The sequence below is a fragment of the Hippocampus guttulatus genome, chromosome 2 (assembly GCF_054856545.1).
Source record: "Hippocampus guttulatus isolate MCC_2025c chromosome 2, RoL_Hgut_1.0, whole genome shotgun sequence".
Classification (NCBI taxonomy): domain Eukaryota; kingdom Metazoa; phylum Chordata; class Actinopteri; order Syngnathiformes; family Syngnathidae; genus Hippocampus; species Hippocampus guttulatus.
The window spans coordinates 13911158-13934902 of NC_141262.1; the positions used below are offsets into that span (position 1 = coordinate 13911158).

At 41.9% G+C, this 23745-nt stretch overlaps 2 protein-coding genes across 2 annotated transcripts; one reads left to right on the forward strand and one right to left on the reverse strand.

The window, feature by feature from the left end:
- The first annotated feature begins 91 nt into the window (after positions 1-91).
- Positions 92-14567, forward strand: ncbp1 (nuclear cap binding protein subunit 1). The gene is made up of 23 exons (XM_086137701.1): positions 92-334; positions 2452-2540; positions 4509-4609; positions 4694-4850; positions 4915-5022; positions 5104-5225; positions 6018-6087; positions 6167-6382; positions 7211-7308; positions 8175-8238; positions 8320-8430; positions 8824-8888; positions 8950-9012; positions 9094-9168; positions 9902-10005; positions 10094-10216; positions 10325-10427; positions 12200-12293; positions 12379-12482; positions 12564-12681; positions 12924-13067; positions 14032-14145; positions 14239-14567. The coding sequence occupies exons 1-23, from the start codon at positions 301-303 to the stop codon at positions 14350-14352; spliced, it is 2391 nt and encodes a 796-aa protein (XP_085993827.1). The 5' UTR covers positions 92-300; the 3' UTR covers positions 14353-14567.
- Positions 14568-15551: 984 nt separating this feature from the next.
- slc49a3 (solute carrier family 49 member 3) lies at positions 15552-23046 on the reverse strand. Its single transcript, XM_086137741.1, has 10 exons — positions 22644-23046; positions 20329-20487; positions 19666-19882; positions 19517-19593; positions 19296-19433; positions 19090-19206; positions 18018-18170; positions 17788-17945; positions 17144-17247; positions 15552-16981 (listed from the first exon to the last, which is right to left on the reverse strand). Exons 1-10 carry the CDS (start codon positions 22803-22805, stop codon positions 16818-16820), a joined length of 1449 nt encoding a protein of 482 aa, XP_085993867.1. The 5' UTR covers positions 22806-23046; the 3' UTR covers positions 15552-16817.
- Positions 23047-23745: the final 699 nt, after the last annotated feature.

Sequence of the window (23745 nt, forward strand, 5' to 3'; positions counted from 1 at the left end):
TGCATTTGGACACCGATGCGGTCGAGTCACGCCGAAAGTGAGGTCGTGCGGCCGAATATGCAGCCTTCGGAGGACGCAGTCTGTGAATTTGGACACAGCCTCCTCCATTTACTCCTGCCGTTCGCTACCGGAAGTGTGTCTCACTTAAATGGGCCGACTAAGCTAGGCTAATTGTTGCCCATCACTCGCTCACTTGCGAGTTCAATTGATACATGAAAAGGCGCCTTTTCCATTTTTGGTCTCCATTAAATTTTGTGGGGTGTTTTTTCACTCACAATTTACGGCAAAACGGATTAAAACATGTCCAGGAGACGACATAGCGACTCATATGACGGTACGTTTAACTTTGATGTCGTTGTTTTCCCACGTTGGAGCAAATGAATTGCGGCTAGTATCAATTAGCCTCTTCGTTGTTATTCTTCTTCCCAGGCACATTTGTTTTTAAATCGTCTTAGGAAGGAATATGACAGGAGATACGCTTAAAATATTATTGCTCGTTCGTATTCTTGCGCACTAGTTTGCACATGTAGTCACGATGCTGACCGGTTTTATTTGCAATGTTTTTAGCTATTGAGTTAGCTCCGACTCGAGCACCAGAGGGTATAATAGATTTATTTACCTAGCCATTTGTCTTTTTTTATCAGCGTTAAGAAACAGTGACGTAGCGCCAGTTTATCAAACGTACCCATTCAATTACGCAAATTAATTAGTTTAGTTTGTATGAAGGTAAAAACGGTCAACCCTCGCCTGGGCAGAAATAGCGAGCTTTTGAGGCACCTCTCACTCCAAAATAAATATATGATTGCTTTTTATTCAAAATAGAAATACACCCCAAACTATGACCTCATGTCATTGTAACTTCATTCTGAACTCATCTCATATGACCCTGTAAAAGTCAATGTCATACAGCTCATCACGTCCAAAATACCACAATAGTTTTCACACTTCCTAAGATAAAATTGAAATCGGTGACTGCTATCAATTGCTAGTGAACGGTAACGATTAGGACACATAGGATGCTCTGACCCAAGTTTCCAACTACACAAGTGCACAAGGAAAGGAGGAGACTTGAACACCTATGCTCAATTCCACAAGGTTGCAAGGATACAAGTCCACTCAGACTAAAGTAGACAAGGATACAAGTTCACTAGGACAGGAGTCGGCAACCCAAAATGTTGAAAGAGCCATATAGGACAAAAAAACACAAAAAACAAATATGTCTGGAGCCGCAAAAAAATAGAAGCCTTCTATAAAACTTACAATGAAGGAAACATATGCTGTGTGTATGTAGGAGACTGGACTGTATCAGAATTGTTTGTTATTCATGTCTTTGTTGTGTGTTCACAAACTCGCCCATAGAATTTATTTTGTAATTCCCTCGCTTGATTTTTTGTTTTGGTGCATTATTTTCGCTTTTCTAAAGTGTCAGTGAAATGATCATTAATTTCTGTTTTTCGGAGGCTGTCTTTGAACGCCTCTTGAGTCGAACGAGAAGAGAGAAGGGACAGAGTCGGACGCAGACGTGTCTGTTTGTCGAGACTGTTAAAAGCATAAATAAAGTGTACATTTTAATAACCAACACCACAGCTCTCCTTTTTTGGAGCTGCAACATGTATCTATATCTATTTGAGCGATATTAGCCTTTCAAAATGTGATTCCATTTTCAAACGTTTTTTATAAAGCTCCAGGGAGCCATGCGGCTCTGGAGCCGCGTGTTGCCGACCCCCGCACTAGGACATGAGAATGTCAGGACACAGGACCCAATTACATTTGGTCAAACAATGGTAGGACACCAGTCCACTGGAACATAAGGTTGTTAGGATATAAGTTGCTAAATACACAAGTCCACTAGGATGCTAGGGAACAGGTCCACTAGGACACAAGTGGGCAGTGGCACAAGGATGCCCGGACGTAAATGGACACACACAAGTCTACTAGAACTCAAGACACCGAAGGGATAGGTGAACAAGGACCAAATTACACTTGGGCAAACGAATGCTAGGGTAAAGGTCCACTACGACACAGGTATGCAAGGCCTCACGTCCAGAAGGACATAGTTTCAAAAGGGCACATCCACTGGGGGCGGGGCGGGGGGTACACGGATATGCAAGGACACAAGTACACCGACGAGACATAAGGAGATAAGTCCCACTAGGACAGACATAAAACACAAGGATGCTGATGCAGAAGTGGATGTGTACACCTGGATGCTAGGACACATGTAGACAAGGGTGCAAGCCCATTAGGACACAAGGATGCCAGTACAAAAGTACATGAGGACATAGTGACACTCGGTCACAAGTCCACGAAGAAGCAAGTAGAAAGCAACCAAGTCCATTAGGACACAATTACATTGGGAGAAAATTACACTGGCCCACAAGTAACAAGAGTTTAGTGGTTTTTGATGCCTGTAAAATGTTGCTATTGTTTGCTCCAATGTCGAACCAACAGGAGGCCAGGATCACAAGAGGAGGAGAACCTCTGAGCCCACTGAGATTGAAGACAGCCTGGAGTCTTTGATATGCAATGTGGGAGAAAAGGTAACTGTTTTATACTGAAAGTGATGACAAAGACGATGATTTTCAAACCTGCTATGCAAACCGAAGCTATACAGTAATCCCCCAGGAGTTTTTGTGTATGTGGGTACCAGCATCCTTAAAATATACAAGTATACATATGTGAAACAAAGTCACTGCTTCGTGTCTGAAAAACAGCTGACCGCATCGGAAACCTTCAAAATAAGGCTCCTGACTCCATCATGGCTATGAACAAGCCCCCCTGCCGCTGTTGACATGTCCCAGGCATGTAGGAGCATGTAAGCCCCCTCGTCCCTGTTGATACTGCCATCTCCATGGAGGAACGAGGGGGCTGACATGCTCCCACACACCCGGGACACATGGTTGCCACAGCAAGTCAAGTCAACAGTATTTATAGAGCACTTTCAAACAGCCATCGCTGCATACAAAGTGCTGTACATGGAGCAATTTAACATGCACAATAAACAGTAAGACAAATCGGTAATAAAGGCGGTAGAAAGCACCAAACAGTAAAACCAAGAACAAATCTAAGTCATGCTGAGTCGAATGCCAAAGAATACAAGTGAGTTTTGAGGAGGGTTTTGAAGATGGGCAGCGAGGAGGCTTGCCGAATGTTCAGTGGGAGGTCATTCCAGAGAGAGGGACCAGCAACAGAAAAGGCTCGATCCCCTCTGAGCCTCAGTTTAGTTCTTGGTACTTCTAATAAGGTCTGGTCCACAGACCTGAGGCGCCGGGCAGGTGTGTAGGGGCGGATGAGCTCAGAGAGGTAAGGTGGCGCGAGATTATTCAGAGATTTGAAAACAAATAAGAGGATCTTGAAAATAACTCTAAAATGAATGGGGAGCCAGTGAAGGGATGCCAGAGTAGGAGTTATGTGCTCCCTCTTACGAGTACCAGTCAAGATGCGAGCAGCGGCATTCTGGACCAGCTGAAGGCGCTTAATGGAGGACTGGCTGACACCAAAGTAAAGGGCATTGTAGTAATCGAGCCGGGATGTGACAAAGGCATGAATTACTGTCTCAAAGTGTTCATGTGAGAGGAGAGGTTTTATTTTGGCCAGCTGTCTAAGGTGAAAGAAGCTGGATTTAACAACGGCACCAATTTGCCGATCGAGTTTGAAATCACTGTCCAGTTTAAGGCCCAAGTTTGAGACTGTTGACTTAAGATAAGGAGACAGGGGGCCCAAGTCTACAGGATGGAATTTACAAGGGCCACTGGGACCAAACAATATCACCTCTGTCTTCTTTTCATTGAATCTTAAGAAATTTTGTGCCATCCAGGTTTTGATTTCTTCCAGACAGGATAGGAGTGGTCAGCAGCAAGTGGTTGGAGCGCAGCTTAACTACTCAAAAAAAGTTATCGCTTTTAAACAAAAAAAGCTATTACGAGTACAACACTAAGATACAGAATTGTGAGACTCGCAAGACACAACAAGGGAAGGTGTTGGATGAGGCTGCGATGATGCGCAGCCAACCAGCGCATGGGGTAAATTGACTTGTGCTCTCATTGGCTGATGTCGCGCCAGGAACCAATCGCATGCCTTGTATGAGTGCCCATGGCATTGTACAGTGCAGTGCAGACATGTACAAAATATCTGAGTCACCTCATCTCTTTGTTTGGGATTGAGGGTCGCGCATCAAGATAAAACAGCCCGTCTTTCTACAATATGACTGCTGATATGGCTGTATTTTTTTTCTTCCTTTTAATTATTTGATTCTCTTTTTTTTTTTTTAATGAATACAGTATTTTGGAAAAACTTGCGAAGCACTGAAGCCACAAAACGTGGAGCGCGAAGTGTCTTCAGTTTCCCTAATAGAGTTGGATAAGATTCCAAATAACCTACAATTGTCACATAGAATGAAGTTATGTTTGGGGATATTTTACTTTAGACATGTATTCTGGGAGCCATTTTATGCCTGAGCGGACACAGCGGTAGAACAATAGTAATAGCTGTAATGATTGTTTTGCCAGAGCAAGTCATCCTTGGAGAGCAACCTGGAGGGGCTTGCCGGCGTGTTGGAGGCTGACCTTCCCAACTACAAGAACAAAATCCTTCGTATTTTATGTGCGGTGTAAGTAAAATAACCAGTCACACACACACACACACACACACACACTTAGTGTAGTAGGTGTCATCAGCTGGCTTGCATCCGTAGGGCTCGTCTCCTCCCCGAGAAGCTGACCGTGTACACCACGCTGGTGGGCCTCCTCAACGCCAGGAACTATAACTTTGGCGGCGAATTTGTGGAGGCCATGATTCGGCAGTTGAAAGAGACTCTGAAGAACAATCTCTACAATGAGGCCGTTTACTTGGTAAAATAGCTCAACACCTGACCATGTCAGCGGCCTTTTCGTCCAACTAATGCATTTTGTTTAGGTCCGCTTTCTCTCTGACTTGGTCAACTGCCACGTGATTGCCGCTCCATCCATGGTGGCCATGTTTGAGAACTTTGTCAGCGTTACGCAAGAGGAAGATGTACCACAGGTATTTTCATTCAGGATGTCATACTGTATCTCGGTAGTTGATAAAGGTTCATAAAGTGTTTCTGTGTGCTTGGGTGCAAAGGTTCGGTCGGATTGGTTTGTGTACGTGGTGCTGTCCTGCCTGCCGTGGGTGGGCAAGGAGCTCTATGAGAAGAAGGATGTGGAAATGGACAGACTCCTCAGCCAGATTGAAGGCTACCTCAAGTAGGACTTAATGTCAACCAAACACGTGTCACCCTTTTTGCAAAATCACACCTTTTTTTTCTTAACATGTTACGGCCTTTTTTCCAGAATAGGAAAATCGGACTCCCCTATTTTCTGCGCAATAAAACGCTTCGAAGTATAAGGCACACCGTCACTGAATGCCTATTTTAAAAGTGTTTTCATACATAGGCGCACTGCCTTATAAGGCACATTGAATAGAAGCTATAGAATAGTGGCTGCGGTTGCACTATGCATCAACTAGATAGAGCTATGCTAAAGGCAATACAATACAATACAATCCAGCTTTATTTATTTAGAGCCTTCACAACCGATACAGCTGTAACAGCCATTAGAACTGGTCAAAAACACGGAGACGAAACATATAAATACAAATGGCAATACAAAACCACCGTCATTTTGAGCATAGAAAAGTTTTGGTCACATGAATATGTTTTACTTTGTTCTTGTAAAGTCTGGCACACACAAGGCACCATGCGCTCTCAGTATTTGGACATCTGCACTTCGTGTGCGGGGTCATTTTATGATTTTTATTCCAACAAGTTTACTACTTTTTACTTTTTCTCATAAAATGTAAAAAAAAAATATTTTTTTTCAAGATGAATCTAATCTTGAAAAATCTAGATTTTATTGTCTAAAATCTTTTCTCGTAAGGTAACCGTTTTTCTCTTAAATAAGTGGGACTGACTGTTCTTGTCGTGGTAATGTATTTTTCGTCAGTCCCCAATGTTTTACGAACCTCTGACTGTGCTTCTTCTACTTGTTTTTTTTCAGGAGGCGATCGAAGACTCATCTCCCCATGCTTCAGGTGTGGACTGCTGAGAAGCCCCACCCTCAAGAGGAGGTTAGAAACTTGAACTTATTTCAACGCACATACACAGAAAAAAGTTTTCTTGCCACTAACCCCGACTGTGTCCCGGCAGTACTTGGACTGCCTTTGGGCACAAATCCAGAAACTAAAAAAGGATCGCTGGCAGGAGCGTCATATCCTACGTCCGTACATAGCTTTTGACAGCGTGCTGTGTGAGGCTCTGCAGCACAACTTGCCCCCCTTTACGCCGCCCGGACACATGCCCGATGCCGAGTACCCCATGCCCCGCGTCATCTTCCGCATGTTTGACTACACTGACGCACCTGAGGTAAGCCATTTTAGCACATGACTGCTGCGCTATGAGAAAATAACTACAAATATCAAGGCTCCAAATAACTTTTTTTCTCTTTTTTTGTTTTGGGAAGCAATTTTGTTAATTTCCTTTATTTGAGGAGGAATTTTATTATTTTGAATAGCATTTTTTTATGGGTTAATCTTAGTTACAATGGTCCATGGTTCCAGTGGTTGTGGGCTCATAGCTGCCAGTGCAACGAAACGGTCCTTGGTTCCAGCAGCGGCCCTCTGCAAATTCATGGCCACCAGAGATGCGCGCTCAGTGACAGGCAGCGCCGATGAACCGCTCCCTGGCTGGATGTTTTGTGTGTGTGTGTGTGTGCGTGTGTGCAGTTGATTACTTTGAAAATGATTTACAATAACTTAATTCACCAAAGTTAATCAGAATATAATTAATTTTGATTCACCAATTTTCAGTGCGTGCAGTGGCTTAGCTAAATAATCACACATTTTTGATAATGGAAATGCTCGGTGGGCAGAGTGAGACATACTTAGCCTACCTCTGCCTTTTAATATTTATTTAATAACATCCAAAATATTTAATTATCCATAAGAAGACATTTAATCCCGAAAAACCACTAATGGTGTCACAAACTGACAAGAAAAATAGCTTTTTTAAAAAATGTTTCAGACTGTACTTGTCTTTTACACTGTAGCACTTGGGGGGAAAAAAATTACGACCCATTATGCATTTTCCCCACAATTTATAGCACTACCCGCCTGTCTTCATTGTCAAACACTAATGCTTTATTTGTCTGTTTTTCATGTATTATCTTGTGTGATTGCTGTATGTTGCAATCAGGGTCCGGTTATGCCCGGCAGTCACTCTGTGGAGAGGTTTGTCATTGAAGAGAACCTGCACTGCATCATGAAGACTAATTGGAGAGAGCGCAGAACTTGGTAAACCTCAAGAAATGGATTTTCTATACACACTCTTGCTTGTTGAAATCTGTATGATATGCGTGTGGAAACTCGGCTTACAAATGAACCGACTTATGAGTTTTCTGAGATGCTAGGCGTTTGTGGTGCCGGTTTGTTTATTTATTGTGTTGCGAGCAAAATTTGAGTTATGTATGCTTAACAGTGGCATGCAACCTAACCTCAAAAAAGGATGCATATAACTTTTAACTGCCCTCCCAGTTGAAGTTAAACATAAAGCAAAGAGAGTTACCCTTTGCATATATCACCAAACCACCTAGCTTTTGATTGTCCGCTGCTAATGCAATTGCGCAATGAAAAACAATCCGTAAACCTTTAAGCAACAGACATTTCAACACAATCGATAGCATTATATGTGGTTGGACTATATAGCAATGCACACAAGTAAAATGCAAAAAAATAAAAATAAAGAGAGAGTAATACTGCAGCTTACTAAGGCGCTCAGTCGTGATCCTCCTCTTCATGTAGGGTGTATTTATTATCTGGTGGCCAAGGTGCGCACACAAGCAAGAGCACGTCAATGGGCATTAAAACATGAAATCATGACTCACAAACTATTTAATTCTTTGTGCTATTTAATTATGTTTTACTTAAGGATTTTTAAAGTACAATACTGTAGAGTGCTAGTTTGCTTATTCCAAAACACTTTATTAAAGGTTTTGTTGGTGGGGTTGGAACTGATGGATGGCATGCCCTTTTATTTCAATGCGAAAAGATGATGTGAGGTGCAAGTATTTAGAGTTACAATGTTGGTCACGAAACAAATTATACTCATAAGCCAAGGCATCTCAGTACACAGATATAACCTTTACTTCTTTACATTGCAGCGCCGCCCAGTTACTTAGCTACCCTGGCAAAAATAAGATCCCGCTCAACTATCACATTGTGGAGGTGCGTCTATTTCTTTTATATGCAAAACGAAATCAAACCTAAAACATATTTTTGACTAAGTTCTCCTCCCTCCCCTCCCAGGTGATTTTTGGAGAACTTTTTCAGCTGCCCTCTCCCCCTCACATTGATGTAATGTACACGTCACTGCTGATCGAACTTTGCAAACTGCAGCCAGGCTCGCTGCCACAAGTTGTATCCCAATCTAGATTAGAGAAAAGTAACGTCTTCAGTTTTCACCCATTACTTTTCAACAATTCTCATGTATGAGCAAGATTTTTTTTTAAAGCAGATTATTGCATTCTACAGAAAATGGACAACATTGCTGTAATCTTTATTTCGTCTCTCAAATTAAAATGTTGCTTTTGCTGTCTGTCTTGATTGGACGCCCCAAAAAGTTAAAGACCCATGATAACCAAGTGTTCCATTTTGGTTTAAATTGGCACTTTTTGTCCATTTGCAAGATTTGCATTTGAACCAACAATCTCAAGGGAATTCAGCAAAACGACCTTGAAAATTTTGGAACGGAGATGCCGCATCACAAAATACTGGATGGATGTTGAATATTTCTTTAACGGAGCACCTCAGTTAGCCCAAGCCACGGAGATGCTCTACATGCGACTGGACACCATGAACACCACCTGCATCGACAGGTAATAAAAATATCTTCCACACCCATTTTCCCTGGCTCAGCCTGGCTCACTCATTTTCCAGACTCATCAACTGGTTCTCCCACCATTTGAGCAACTTCCAGTTCCGATGGAGCTGGGATGACTGGTGAGTGAAGCTTATAAACTTAGATTCTCGGTATTTAGTCTTAGCAGGCTTGATTGACCGTTTGTTCTTGTTGTCGTAAAGGGCTGACTGTTTGACATTGGATCTTGAGAAACCCAAACCCAAATTTGTCAAAGAGGTTCTGGAGAAGTGCATGAGGTATGGAATTGTTTTTCATAATTACATACAGTAGGTCAATGAAAATAATAGTCATTGAAAACAATGACTATTATTTTACTACATTCTTATTTTACTTTCCAAAGATCCAAGAACTTTTTTTTTGACCTACCTTCCACATCACACGACATACGATCTCAGAGGTCCCAAGTTAGCTCAGAAAGTCCCAAAATTTGGTAAAAACAACATGATACAATACAATACATCCTGATTTAAAAAGCGCTTTCACAACAGCTGCAGCTGGAACAAAGCGCTTAACAAAACAGTTAACATAAAGTAGAATAATAAACACAGCACATAACAACATCAAAACAAGGACAGTCGTGCAATCTTAACCACTTTACCCTCATACGCTTTGTTGTGGGTTAAATAAATATGTTAAAATGATATGGTTGAGAATGAAAGAGGCCTGCATTTTATAATCTGTACAAAACCATGTCATTTTGTACTTGACAAAAAGAATAGTGTTCAATGAACAGGTCAGCGTGCAGGGATAAATGTGCATGAGCCTATGATGATAGTTTTGAGTAGTTGAGTAAACATTAACATTTTGAAATCAATTAGTAATAATTTTCTTAATCGTGATTTTAATCTCAAAGTAATTGTTATTCTTTCTTTTTTCCCGATAATCATCCAGCCCTAGTTAGTAAAGATGATGTAAACACTGTATATAGTGTGTGTTCTTGTAACTGTGAACGTATTATGTGTTATGCAGGCTGTCCTACCACCAAAGGATAGTGGAAATTGTTCCGCCCACTTTCGCCGCCCTCATTCCGGCCGAGCCTGTCTTCATCTACAAATATGCCGACGAAAGCGCTTGTAAGCCATTGTGTTGTCGTCTATCAACTGCTGAATGGATTTGAAAAATGTCACGTTCATTCAAAGATGGCATTTTGTCTTGCCTCAGCGTTGTTGCCGGGTTACGCCACGTCAGTGACCGTCGGCAACGCCATCAAGAACCGAGCGTCCAACGAGGAGATTCTCACCATCCTCAAAGATATGCCCAACCCCAACCAGGACGACGACGACGGTTGTTTGTTTTAATCAGTTATTCAACATCTTTGTAAGGATTGATGTCAACTGCTTTTATACGAACTTGAATGTCATGTGAAATTTGTGCTTCTTCCCCTCCTGGCAGACGAAGGTGAGAGCTTCAACCCGTTGAAAGTGGACGTTTTCTTGCAGACGCTTCTTCACCTGGCAGCCAAATCCTTCAGCCACTCATTCAGTGCTCTCGGCAAGTAAGTTCACCTCAGAACCTTAAAACCACAACACTTTAAGTAAAGCTTGTTCAAAAGTTCGGGTGTTAATTTTACAATATACTCCCTGACTGCTTTTTATAATATTTTGGTTACCTCACTGAGCAACTTTGACTGAGAGAGTCAAAATATTAGTAACAGCCCCCATTGTGCAATGTATATAAAAGTAAAATAAACATTCTTAAATGAATACATCTGACAGCTTCAATTAGAACTCAGCAAGGCCCAATTTAAGGTGCATGATAAACACCAGACTGATATTGGGAGAAAATGTCACATTCCTCAGTCTAATATCAACATCAGACATTGCGACAGCTCAAATGTACCAGCATCGTCCTGGTTACTGTCACTTGAAGAGCCTCACACACCAAGCCTCTGCTGTCTGATCTAGCAGATAAACAAGGTGCCGCCATCGGCACTGGGCTTTTTTTCTATGTGCTATTTTTACTTATTAGAGATGAAAGTCCTCCGGAATTACGGATTTTCAAATTTTCATGAAATTTCCTCCAGAAAATTGAGGGAAAATTGCCTAAAATTAATCCAGATATTAGTTGACAACGTTGAACGAACACGCGTTTCAGTTCGTTGTTTTGCTTTCACGAATGTAGCCATGTTGAGGCACGAACACTAGTAACAGTAACACCCCTCCCCTCGCATTCTCATGGCCTCCCCATATCTCGGGAGATTTTGAAATTTCGGCGAGAACGGAAGCCACCAAGGGTGCACGTGTGCACACAAAAGGCAGATTAATCATTGAATGTCGAGTATTTGAATAGTTTTGTGTAAACTAATTCATGCATGGTCGGCCAGGTACGGCCCCAGCGCAATGTTCAAACAGGTAGACAGGCAAGCTGGACATGCGTGCAATAGACGCGAGTGTTAGGAACACGTTCAAGTGGTCATGGCGTGAGGAAAAGGACATGAACGGAGATTTTTTTTTTGTCCGACTACATTAGAAAGGTTGACGAACCTGGTAAGTCAGTTAAAATTATATATATATTTTTTGTGTGTGTGTGTGTATTTTCAGGAAAGTCCACTTTCATCTCTAATTTATTAAAACAAAAACGTTTTGTTTTTTTCTTCAATTGGGAAAGACGATTTGTGATACAAGTGTTTTGAGTTACAAGTGTGCTCACGGGCAAAATAAACTCCTATCCCAAGGCCCCTTTGTTTGGATACAGCTATCAGCCACATATTTGGAGTTCTTTTTTTCCCCCTCTCTTGTAGGGATCTAACGATATCCAAACTTCACAAAACAATAATGATCACAACATTGAGAAGTGGTTGGTGATTATTAAAAATATATACAGTATATTTATTATTATTATTTATGTATGGTTTTAAAAAAAAAAAGGATATAGGGGAACAAAAAGCACAATGTTGTTTTTGTACATAACAGTGACAAAGAAATGGACTCGGCCAGTCATTTGAATATCACGTGTTACTATTAGCTCAGCAGTGTATCTTGGTCACTGTAGCGGTACATCTCGACCGACCAGATTTGTAAGGGCAACAGTGAACTTCCGCCTGCTCCGTGAGATGACGTTAGGAGTGTCTTGGCCACATGTAAAGGCGCACTCGGGAGTGCATTTGATCAGAATCAAATAATCCGTAAATCAATTTTATGGATCATTTTGTGAAATGGGAAGCTGTTATGGGATCAAAACTTAAGGGGGGTTACAGTACTTTCATATGGTTTCAAAAAGTGGGGAAAAGCCTTGCCGCAAATACAGATGGGCTGATCTTCCCTGCAGGTTTCACGAGATCCTGAAGAACCTGACAGAGAGCGACGAGGGCAAACTGCACATTCTCAAGGTGGTCTACCAGGCGTGGACAAACCACCCACAGGTAGGACACCCCCTCCACACCCCCATGAGTCCCTCTTCTCGCGGTGGGTGTCGGCTGACTTTCTGGGACTTTTGAATCCTTTTAGATGATCGCCGTGCTGGTGGACAAAATGATCCGGACGCAGATTGTGGACTGCGCTGCTGTGGCCAACTGGCTTTTCTCTCAGGACATGGCTCACGAGTTCACCAGGTACACCTGGTCTACTTCCTCATCCAGTTCCACACTTCAGAAGTTCTACAAGTTTTCTTCCCCCGCTTTCACCTGACTTAGACTTTACATTTGGGAGATTCTGCACTCAACCATCCGGAAGATGAACAAACACGTCCAAAAAATCCAGAAGGAGCTGGAGGAGGCCAAGGACAAGCTGGAGAAGCAGCAAAATAAGAGGGTATGTGTTCTTTTATGCAGGAAATCTGCCATGGGTTTTCCTGTTTGCATGAAAGATAAAACTCTGGCATTATGGACAGTCTCTATTGACAAGGTAAAGCGTATGTGTACCACAACAGTACATACCCAATGAAAGGAAATCTATCGGTTAGCTATTTCAATATAACCCACAATCTCTTGTAGGGCTGCACAGTATATCGAAAAAATATCGTCATAGTATGTTTTTCTGTTTGCGTTGGACAGCCGAGGGACAGCGGCGACGAAGAAGACATGGAGAAAAACAGCGAGGATGAGGAGGGTCAGCTGGAGGAGCAGATCGATAGGCTGCAGGAGAAGGTGGAGTCGGCTCAGAGCGAGCAGAAGAACCTCTTCCTCGTCATCTTCCAGGTGGGAATCTTTCTTTTGACACCTGAGATCTTTTTGGGGACATGATCTGGTACATCAAAGGGAACAAAACATCCATTTATCGTTTTAATCTTTTGGGAGGGTGAATATCAGTAGCCCCCAGAAAAACAATTTCTCAATTATATTGATTAATTGCCCATCCTTAGTAATGGGACATGATGAGACACAATAGGAGGGAGCACATTGTTCATCTCTAATGTGGTGCTTGTGGGTCTTGGGACGAATTCTCTCTTTGGCAGCATTTTAATTTTCCTTTTTGACATAACATGGCAAACATTTTCTTTCATATGGTCATCACATTTTCGCCCATTCTGTGGGGTTCCATTAAAAAGTCTACTGAATGAGGTCTTTGTGCATGATGATGTTTGAATTCCAAGTTTTCTCGAATTTCCAAGTTTTGTTTGCAATGCTACATCGCCCTAAGTTCATTTTCCCTGTTCGATGGTCATCATTACATATTTTAATCTTTCTGTGGTGTCATCAAAACGTCAATGTAATCTTTTGGGGAAATAATCATAATTTATTATTTTTAATTGCTGCAAGTTCACTTTCCTGTTCTTCAATCATTGTCACTTTTTTGTGCTTCGCTTCTGTGATCAAAGTTGAAATGACATTTTGTGCGAAATGACGCTTGGACTGGCTTTTCCCCAAATGTAGGCCTTTTGTGTTAGGCTACATCACGCTAACTTTTTTCTTTGTCCACTGGTCATCGCATTTTTAATCTCATTTCTTGTGCCATCCGGAAGGTCCTGCGATAAAGTCTCACGGATAAGTGAAGTTTTTCTCGAATTTCATGCATTTGTTTGGTACTTTGCGCTCACTTCAAATTCCTGTTCGACTCACATCACATTTTTAACCCTTTCGAGGTGCCACCAACAGAAGTCGATGCGATCGTCTGGGTAAAGAATGTTAATTTAACCGTAATTTGTGGCATGTGGCCCGGCAGCGCTTCATCATGCTGTTGACTGAGCATCTGGTGCGCTGTGAGACGGGCAGCGTCAACGTCAGCACGCCGTGGTACAAGAACTGCGTAGAAAGGCTACAGCAGATCTTTCTCATGGTAAGACACTCACTCGTAAGCATGTGCATAAATACACAGGAACTCTGGCACACCAAAATAAGTACTCACACAATCACCGCCGTTCCTCGTCAGCACCACGTGACCATCCAGCAGTACATGGGCACGTTGGAAAACCTGCTGTTCACAGCCGAGCTGGACCACCACATCCTAGCCGTCTATCAGCAGTTTTGCGCCCTTCAGCTCTGAAAAGCCTCTGCACAACTTTACGGCTCTTGCATCAAGAATCTCCTCGGCCGTTAAAAAAAACAAAACAACAATACACAATATTTGCAATACTGTTTTTTTTTTCTTTTTAAACTGTGGTCCTTGATGGACTCAAAGTCCAGAGAGAACCTTCCAACATTTGTTTTATATTTGTTTTATGAGGAATTGAATAGGAATTAAAACTCCAGTTCTTTAAACCAGGTGTGTCGGCTTTCTTGATGAAGTGCGTCAAGTAAACCTGTTTTCAAATTCAACTCGTGTCTATAACAGTATTAGAGTAAGCATTCTTCATTTGTGTTCATTTTACATACGAACCAAAATTGCAGTGTATTAAATGTAGCGGGGAGGGGGTGTAATTTTGTTTGTTTGTTTATTGAACATAAAACATATACAGTAATAATTTGACAGAAAATAAGGTAAATAAAATAGTAAAAAGAAAGAAATCAGTCTTCATTCAACACAGTTATTATGTTCAAGGGAGTAGGAAGAGTATTAGTATTAATAATTTGTATTATTGTGGCCATTATAATTATTATTTTACTGTTTCATTGCAATGCTTTTCTTGTATATAACTTCATATAAAAATTTTGCTTGACTTCATTCAAAATCATCATCTAAAAAAACTTGCAAATACTCCTGCGATCGAACCGTTACCGCACATGGGCGCATTCGCATGCGCTTAAACGTGCATGCCCTGATGAGCAATACTCATAACTGCCCCTAAGATGAACAAAACAGAAAAATAAAGTTGACACAAAGGTTTGTGAGTTTGTTAAAAGCAAATCACTGCCTACTTTAGTGGGAGACCTGACGCGGAGGCATGGGACGCACTTTTGCAGTGTGTTCGCGATCGTAGCTCACGTGAACCATTTTAAAATGCACTCCAGATTCCCATTCTTTGCCCATGCCCTCAGTGAGCTGTACATGAAACAAACTCTGAATGAGAATAACAATAAATGATGTAGCACAACACCTCTGATCAAGCTGCAATTGCAGACTGCTGACCGCTAACAACTTGATGCAGGTCACGTACCACCGTAGGTCGAAGGTGACCTGCTTTTTGAAATTTTATTTTATTAAAAAAAATTTGGGGGGGATCGTGGGACTGCTAGAATGCTAATGGAGCAGTGTGTGCTAACAAAAAATGTATCATATTAATAACACACGCACAGACACACAAATTTATATTCAAATATTTTTATTGAACATTTTCTCAATTTCCAACCTTTTCCATGAACATTACAAAATTGGTCAAATTTAATATATTTTTTAATACCTGATTTCAAACAGGATCAGCTTTCAATAATGTATTTAAAAATATAATTTCTATAGACAGAACGAAGACAAAACCTTTCTTTAAAGTGCAAATTCCAGATTTCACTCATCTTGGTCGTTACAATACAGTCAGTGATCTTCGTTTCCACCAAGCTGGCTTTGAACTGTATGCATGTGCATGTCATGTTATCAATAAGTGAACATGAAACAGCAAGTGGTTGCTAAACGCTACCGTATTTTCCGTACTAAAAGACGCACCGTCATTTTGTAATTTTTTTCCATATATTGCACGCACTGGACTATAAGGCGCAATCTACAATGCATCCACTAGATAGAGCTGCAGGTATGTCTTTGTCTGTCTCCGTGCCTTCTCTTCTTCTGTTAGACTCGAAAGGCGTTCATGACCGCCTCCCAAAAAACGTAAATTAACGATTCCTTCAATGAAACTACGAAAATTAAAAATACATTAATGCATCAAAACAGAAAATCACCAAATAAATTCTTTAGCCCCCCCGACAGAATTTATTTTGGCATTTCCTTGAGCGTAGCTGCAACAGAACGATCAGATGTCAGTAAATTGGAGAAGACTGGACTGTCTCAGAAGTGTTTGTTTATTCCTTGTGTACTGTATGCACAAACGAGGAAATCTCAAAATAAATTCTGTAGTGGGGCTATAGAATTGATTTTGTGATTTCCTCGCTTGATTTTCTGTTTTGATGCATTATTCTCAATTTTCGTAGTTTCATTGAAGCAATCGTTAATTTACGTTTTTGAGAGGCGGTCATGAACCCTCTCGAGTCGAACGGAAGAAGAGAAGGCACGGAGACGGACAAAGACGTACCTGTATTTGTTGAGACTGTGAAAACCATTAATAAAGTGTGCGTTTAAAAAAAACAACACCACAGCTCTCCTTTTTTAGGAGCTGCAACAAAAACTTATTTAATAAAGCAACGACACAGTTCACTGAACCAACAGCAAGTTGTAACATTGTAAGCATGTCTCCAGCAAGGAGCCATCTTGGGGTCGACATATTACTGTAATGACCATACACAAGGCATACCGGATTTTAAGGCGCGCTGTCAGCTTTTAAGAAAATGGAAGACTTTTCGGTGCGCCTTATAGTGCGAAAAATACAGTACTTAAAAAAAATTAATTTAAAATTATGTTATGGATCACGTGCCCACACACGCAGGGGTGGGATCGGTGGATCGGTTGTCTCGTTTATGCCCATAGGCCGCGTCCTCTTCAGCCTCCAGGCGCCTGTACCGGGTGCGGAAGACAATGATGAAGATGCAGGTGAAGAAGGTCGTCAGCACTGCTAGCACCATCATGGGCACTGATGGGAAAAACAAAAAACTTCAATTTTTTTTTTTTTTTTAATTACTGTAACTTTCCTCACTTGAAAGTATTTAGAAAATTTTCTTGTGGTCGACTGGTCTCCCCTTGCCTGCGTAGGTTTTTTGACACACGCACACACACACACAATATGATGCGTTACCCTTCCAGCTCTGAGGGGCGAGCCCACAGGTTGAGCGTGGTGACTCGGCAACAGGCGTGGCCAAAGACTGCAGGAGGACGATGTAGACGATGGACAGGATTTGTCTACAAAGTTGAAAAAAAGACAAGCACCCTCAGGCAGTGAATGAATATGAGAGGACCCAAAATTGTTGTATTTCTTTTATACCGGCAACCTGTGGGTGGGCTACTGTATCCAAAAAAAAGTGACTTACTGGTGATTTATTGAGAGAAAAACGAGAGCAGAATAGGAATCGGCGCAAAAAATTCCTTCGATTAAAAACAAATAGTAAAAACTTGTTGACCAGTGTTTGCTATTACTTCACTGGCAACACTCCCCCAAATTGACACATTATATTTGTGCCTATTTAGGGTCCAAGACTCCAGAATAAATGCTCACCTAACCTCCCCTGAATAAACAGGAAGTTTGGTTGGAAGTCCACTTTAGTCAGGGACTCATTGAGCCTATTTGAGGGCTTTTACGTACTCAAATTCTCAAAAATTTCGGCGCAGGCGTACCTGGGCAAGAATGTAAATATTTTACACGAGGCTAGCCTGTTGGTTTGGACCGTTTTTAGAGGTTTTATAATGTTTGGAACAGAACCGTCACTGGACTTGATTTGGTACCCTGATATGAAGATGAGTCCTGCCGAAGTGGCCTCTCCCACCGGGTAGGAACACTCCACGGACAGCTCCATGACCGCCGGGTAAATGGAGAAGCCGAAGAAGCCAAAGAGCGAGCACACCGTCGCCACGGCGATGCTCTGCTGCTGCATCAGACACACCTGAGGAGGTTTTGGTGTTCAGATCGTGTGAAGCGGCCACATGAAGTTGGAAGTTGGGCGTGATGTACTCACCACAGAGAAAGCGATGCCCGCCAAGGCAGAGATGCCCATGTTGATCTTGATGGCCTCTGTGAACCGTTTCGTCTTGTCCACGTAGAGCCCCAATAAGGCGGCGCCCACAATGCCAAACACAATAAAGAGAGCGGCGCACAGGCCTGCAAAGTCCTGCATAGAGAGTCCCATGACTTGACTCCCGTCAAAATGGAAGTTTCCGACATAACTTGAGACTTAGATTTGAGGAAGACTCATTTACTTTGTTTGAATAGTACAGAAGATTGTCTTCAATACTTGCAAAATCCCATACGGTTCGTGTGCTAGGTTAGTTTAGGATGAAAGTTTTTTTTTTTTTTTTTTTTTTTAACCACGTACATTAGGTTCATTACTATGACGAAACTCTCTTTGTTAAATCAAAATACGTACCCTAGGTTATGTGTCAAAAGTGTCAAACGTTAACAGAAATACACGTTTTTGTTAGCCAACGGGCGGTGGCCACGCGCATCCACCTGACGGAGGGGCATCAACAGCTCATCAGCAACCAAGGAGCTTGTTGATGAGCTGTTGATGCCATCTATGTCCCTTTGTTCAAGCTGGCTCGGGCTCCATTGCTGTCGCTCTGTTCCTTGTTCCGCAAATTCAAAACAGCGACCGGAAGTGACCATAAAATGCAGAGGAAACTCCACCCTTTGGTGTCCTAGCCAAGACAAGCCATTGCGATACCCTCTGAAACCAGAACACATTTTCAGAATGTGTGTAAAGGCAAACTGCGTCCAGCGTCGCCACAGTGATGACTGCGTATTAAGAAGCCTTAAGACGCCAATTGGGGGACTTTCTGGGCAAAAACTTAAGACGGACTTAACTGCGCAGAGACCACCTCTTAAGTATCATGGAAAGAGCTCTGAAGTTTCACCTCATTTTTGCCACAGGAACTTGGGACATGCCTGAAACTTGAAAGATTTGCGATTTACTGATGACTTTAGATATTTATGACTCATTATTTTACTTTTTTTTTTATGACTCATCTCTGGGGCACAACGGTCCAAAGTCAAAACAAGCCACTACAGTACACCTTTTCAGATAGACTCACATTAGTGTAGCCCTGCACACACAAAATCTGGTCCAGCAACGTGGTGAAGCATGTGAACACGCCCACGCCAGAAGCGAAGCACAGCAGCAGCACCAGATATGCTCGGTTCTTCAGCAACTGCGTGACACAAACCACCTGAAATTTAGTTCTGCACTACACACAATTGTCAGTGATGGTAACAAAAGCACGTAGAGGCACCTCCCTACCAGTTTAACGCCTTGCACAAAGGGTTCGGAGGTGGAAAATTCAGCGCTGGCCGATGGTGGTGTGGGCGGGGCACTGCTGCGGATGCCCACCGTTGTCAGGAAACAGCCAACGCAGGCGGGAACGGCATAGGTTAAAAGCTGGAGGTTGCAAGGGAAATCCATGAATATGTTTGTCTGTGTGTGTGTGTCTGTATTTATATGTGTGTATGTGAGTAACACACCAAGGTGGGGATTTGATCTGATGTGTGCACCATGGCAGGCGATACCAAGTTGGCCACCAGAATACCCAGCGGGTTGGCTGGGGAGACAAATCACATTCAGTCAGACACGCCTTCACAAAAGGTGACCATAAGGCACAGCAAAACCTTACCCATGGAGGCCAGTGTGTTGGCCGTGGCCCGCTGGTGGTCCGGGAACCAGAGTGCCGCCATCTTGGTGGGCGTGAAGATGATGAGCGGCTGCGCCAACGCTGCCACCGTCTGTCCCAGCATCACCACCGCATAGTTGATCTTGAGGGCCGTACCCGGCGGACCGCCCATGATGCGCACGATGCTGCCGAACATGTTCAACCATGAGCCCAGGATCAGCTGAGTGCAGAAAAAATACTGATGACGAACTGTCTTGGATGCTTACAACAATATAAGTCACGTTAGCTGAAAACCAAGAACCATTTGACAAAATTGTCTTCGTTAACAAGACTGGTATGTTGGGTTCCTTGAAGATTACATTAATTTAAAGGGGTTAACTTCTGCCATGTTCAAAACATCAAAGACAATTTGGAGTTTTCAAGGACCCTATTGGATATGTTTTAATAAAACAGTCTTTAGCTAACCCTAACCTACATTTTTGGGAAAACATTAAAGACAATCTCACATACTGTACATGTCTTTGAATAGATACCGAAGAAAGTATGTTCTTTGAGCTGATGTTTACAAAAGCACGTATAAACCTGGGTTGACCATGACATATCACAACTGGATCAAATTACAGCATGTGGCATTGGATCCAACAAATATTAACGGCGGTTTCATACCGTGAGGCGCAGCCCAACAGTGTCCAGCATCCAGGTAGTGGCGAAGCTGAGCGGAATAGACACCACCATGTAGACCACTGACAACCAGTTGATGTTCGCCAAGGAAACATAAAAGTACTGCGCAGACTGGTCCGCCACTGGTGCGAAGGTCAGCCATAGCTGGGAAATGAATGCATTCCAAAGATGACCAATGAAGATTACAAAGAACTTACTGAGCACAGCACTGCTCGCTAGCAGAACTTCTGAATTCAAACAGTATTAATGTCAAAATGCAAAACCCATTTTGTTCCTTTTTCAAGATCTTTTCAGTGTTTTGTTTTTGTCGTGTACACACACATACCCTCACAGACACTTTCCCAAAATTTTTAATATCATGGAAAAAAAATATTTCCAGAATTCTATGCAAAAGGTTAAATTAAATGTTCATGATTATAGATTCAGGGCCCACCATTTAAACAATTTCCAGTATGATTTGTTTATTCTTACATCATTTGGGTTTCTCGCTCATGAAACCCACAAAAAGAGGACTTTGATAAATGTGAATACAGTGGAGAAATCAGCCCAAATTTTGCGCGGCATGAATGAATGTTTTAAATTGAGTGTCACAGGTATCATTCAATTGCTCCCGCTTGGTTTGATTGTCTCAGTTCCATACCTGTCAACTCATACGGTTTAGCCATAGTTCATACGGATTTTGTGGTGAATCTTACGTATATGGCCGTATCGCACAAATCATACGGATTCTGAAAATTTCTGTGTTTTTTCTTCACCAACTTGGAGTTGGTGAAAAAAGTAATGCAGGAATACAACTCTGAACACAGTAATGCCACTAACTAGAATGATGATTAGACATTAACCAGACATTGTATTATGGAGATCTACAATAAATATCATTGAAAATTTCGTGGGTTTTTTTCTGTCGTTATTTTGACATATAAAATGCTTTGGTATGTTATAAGGATTTTTTGCTCTTTATAAGGATTTTTTTGGTAGTTTATACAGGTTGGCGCTCCGAAAAGTTGACAGGTATGCAGTCCGGTTCAGTATGGGGAAGACTGCTGACTTGTCATCTGGCCAGATGACCATCACTGATACCCTTCAGCGAATGTGTCAGCCCCGGAGGTTCATGGCTAAGGAGGCTGGCTGTTCAGCGCGCATGTCCAAGCATGTCAATGGAAGGTCTAGTGGAAGGGCAAAATGTGGCAAGAGAAGATGGACCAGCAAAAGAGATGACCCTGGGCTTCAGTGGATTATCAAACAGAGAAGATTCAAGAATGTTGTTTACGATGATACTAATGCAGCGTGTTATACCGGAGACAAATTCCTTGTGTGTTCTACATACTTGGCCAATAAAGATGATTCTGATTCTGATTCTGATTCTGAATCTGGCAGAGATCCAGAGAGAGCTGAATGGGCTGGGAGTCACAGCTTCAAAAAACACCACATTCAGATGCATCCGGGAGATACAACTGTCGGGTTCCTTGGGTCAAGCCACTTCTAAGTAGGACTGAACTGTTGGCCAGTGGTCCAAGATCCTCTTATCCAATGAATGTGTGTCTTTCATACAAGAACCAAGGTCCAAGGGTTTGGAGGAAGACGGGTGAGGAATCTCACCCAAGCTGCTTGAGGTCCCGTATGAAATATCCGCAGTCATGATTTGGGGTTCGATGCCCAGTGCAGGCATTGGTAAAGACTGCTTTTGAAAATCCAAGGTCACTGCAACAGTCTACCACAATGTTTGAGAGAACTTCATGATTCATGGAGGTCAAGATGAGGCGATGTCGTTAATATTTGTGAACTGCAGGCATGTGAATCCCTTTGAGACTTTTCTGTGATTGAGGGCCATTTAAATTAATTTGACTTGCCTTTTCTTAACTTTTTCAACTGCTCTATTTGACCTTCACAACACAACATGCAGGAACTGGTTGTTGGCTGGCTCATGATTCAGTAGATCACATGACCACAAAATAGGAAGTTAAAATACACTTTTATAAACGAATACATATGCGTATCAAGATAATGAATGGTTAACAATGCTAACTTGTAATTCACCCGGTTGGAATGGTCTTAGTGGAATTAATGGTATTATACATAATGAATCAATAAATGAATACAAGTGGTATTACAAGTTTGCCGAGGTGTGCAACTATCCTAGAACTTTATTTGCGTCAAAGCTTGATTACAAGTGGGTTACGGAACCGCAATCGTAACAAAAGTAATCGGTATCATTTCCTGATTAATTGTCCCATTTTACAAACAAAGGTGTGTGTTTTGGAGAGCGTTATCTAATCTCAGCAGTGGCTGGTTTCGCTCACCGTGGCATTCGAGCAGTTGAGCAGGCAGAGCACCAGGAGGACGAACCACCTCCTCTTGTACACTTTGAAACAACGCAGCTTCTTCAACTCGTCGTTCGGAGGAGAAGCTGGCGACGAGGACGAGGAAAAGTCAAGCAGCTTGTCGTCCTCGCCGCTTTCCATCGTTGACACCCGACCGGCCGCCGAACAAGCTAACACACGCCTCTCATTGTTGGTCAACCGTGCTTTCTTTCTTTTCCAGTGTTAAAAAAAAAATCACGTCACGGGTGAAGGACAAAGTCCGCAACTAAAAGGATTGTTTTGTCAACACAACAGGCAACTTCAAATCAAGAAACACAAGACATACAAGATAAGCGACGTCAAACAAACATCACTTGTTCTTGTAATGGATTGACTGTAACAGAGATCTTCTATTAACAAAAGATGTTGTACAACTGGGCTGGGATCTGCAAGCACGAGAACACTCTCGCACTCTTATTAGGGCTACACGATATTGGAAAAAAAACATACAAAATGCGATATGGGTGTTGATTATTGCGGTATAGATATCGCAATATTTAACATGTACCTAAATAAATGGCCTTTGTATTAGCTAATGGAATACATTTTTTTCATGTGTCAAAATTAACAGTCTCAATGTATTCTTTGCTTATTAATTAAAATTATACACACACGCACACACACACACACACACGCACACACTCAGACGCGATTCTACATTCGCATCTCTGGTGAGTACAGTACGATGATATTTATTAAAAACCCTGGAGAACCCACGGGGTCTGATTTGGCCCCTATAAATTCTTCTACTCAAATACTACCCTTAAATCCCAAAGGGTAAAATTTGGCCCTAATCTTAAATTGGGATTAAATCATTGAATATTATTATGGTTTTTTTTAATATGAAAAAACATATATTTGGGTGTTCAGTGAACATATAGCAGTCATTTCATGTATAATTCATCATTTTCCAAAGAAGAAAAGGGTTCTTGGGTTCTCCAGGGTTACATTTTTCATATTTATGACAATTGATTGTGAAGTACTATATTGAACTGGAGATGATTGGAGTTCTTGAGGTGATGGATTGGAAGATAAACCTGTT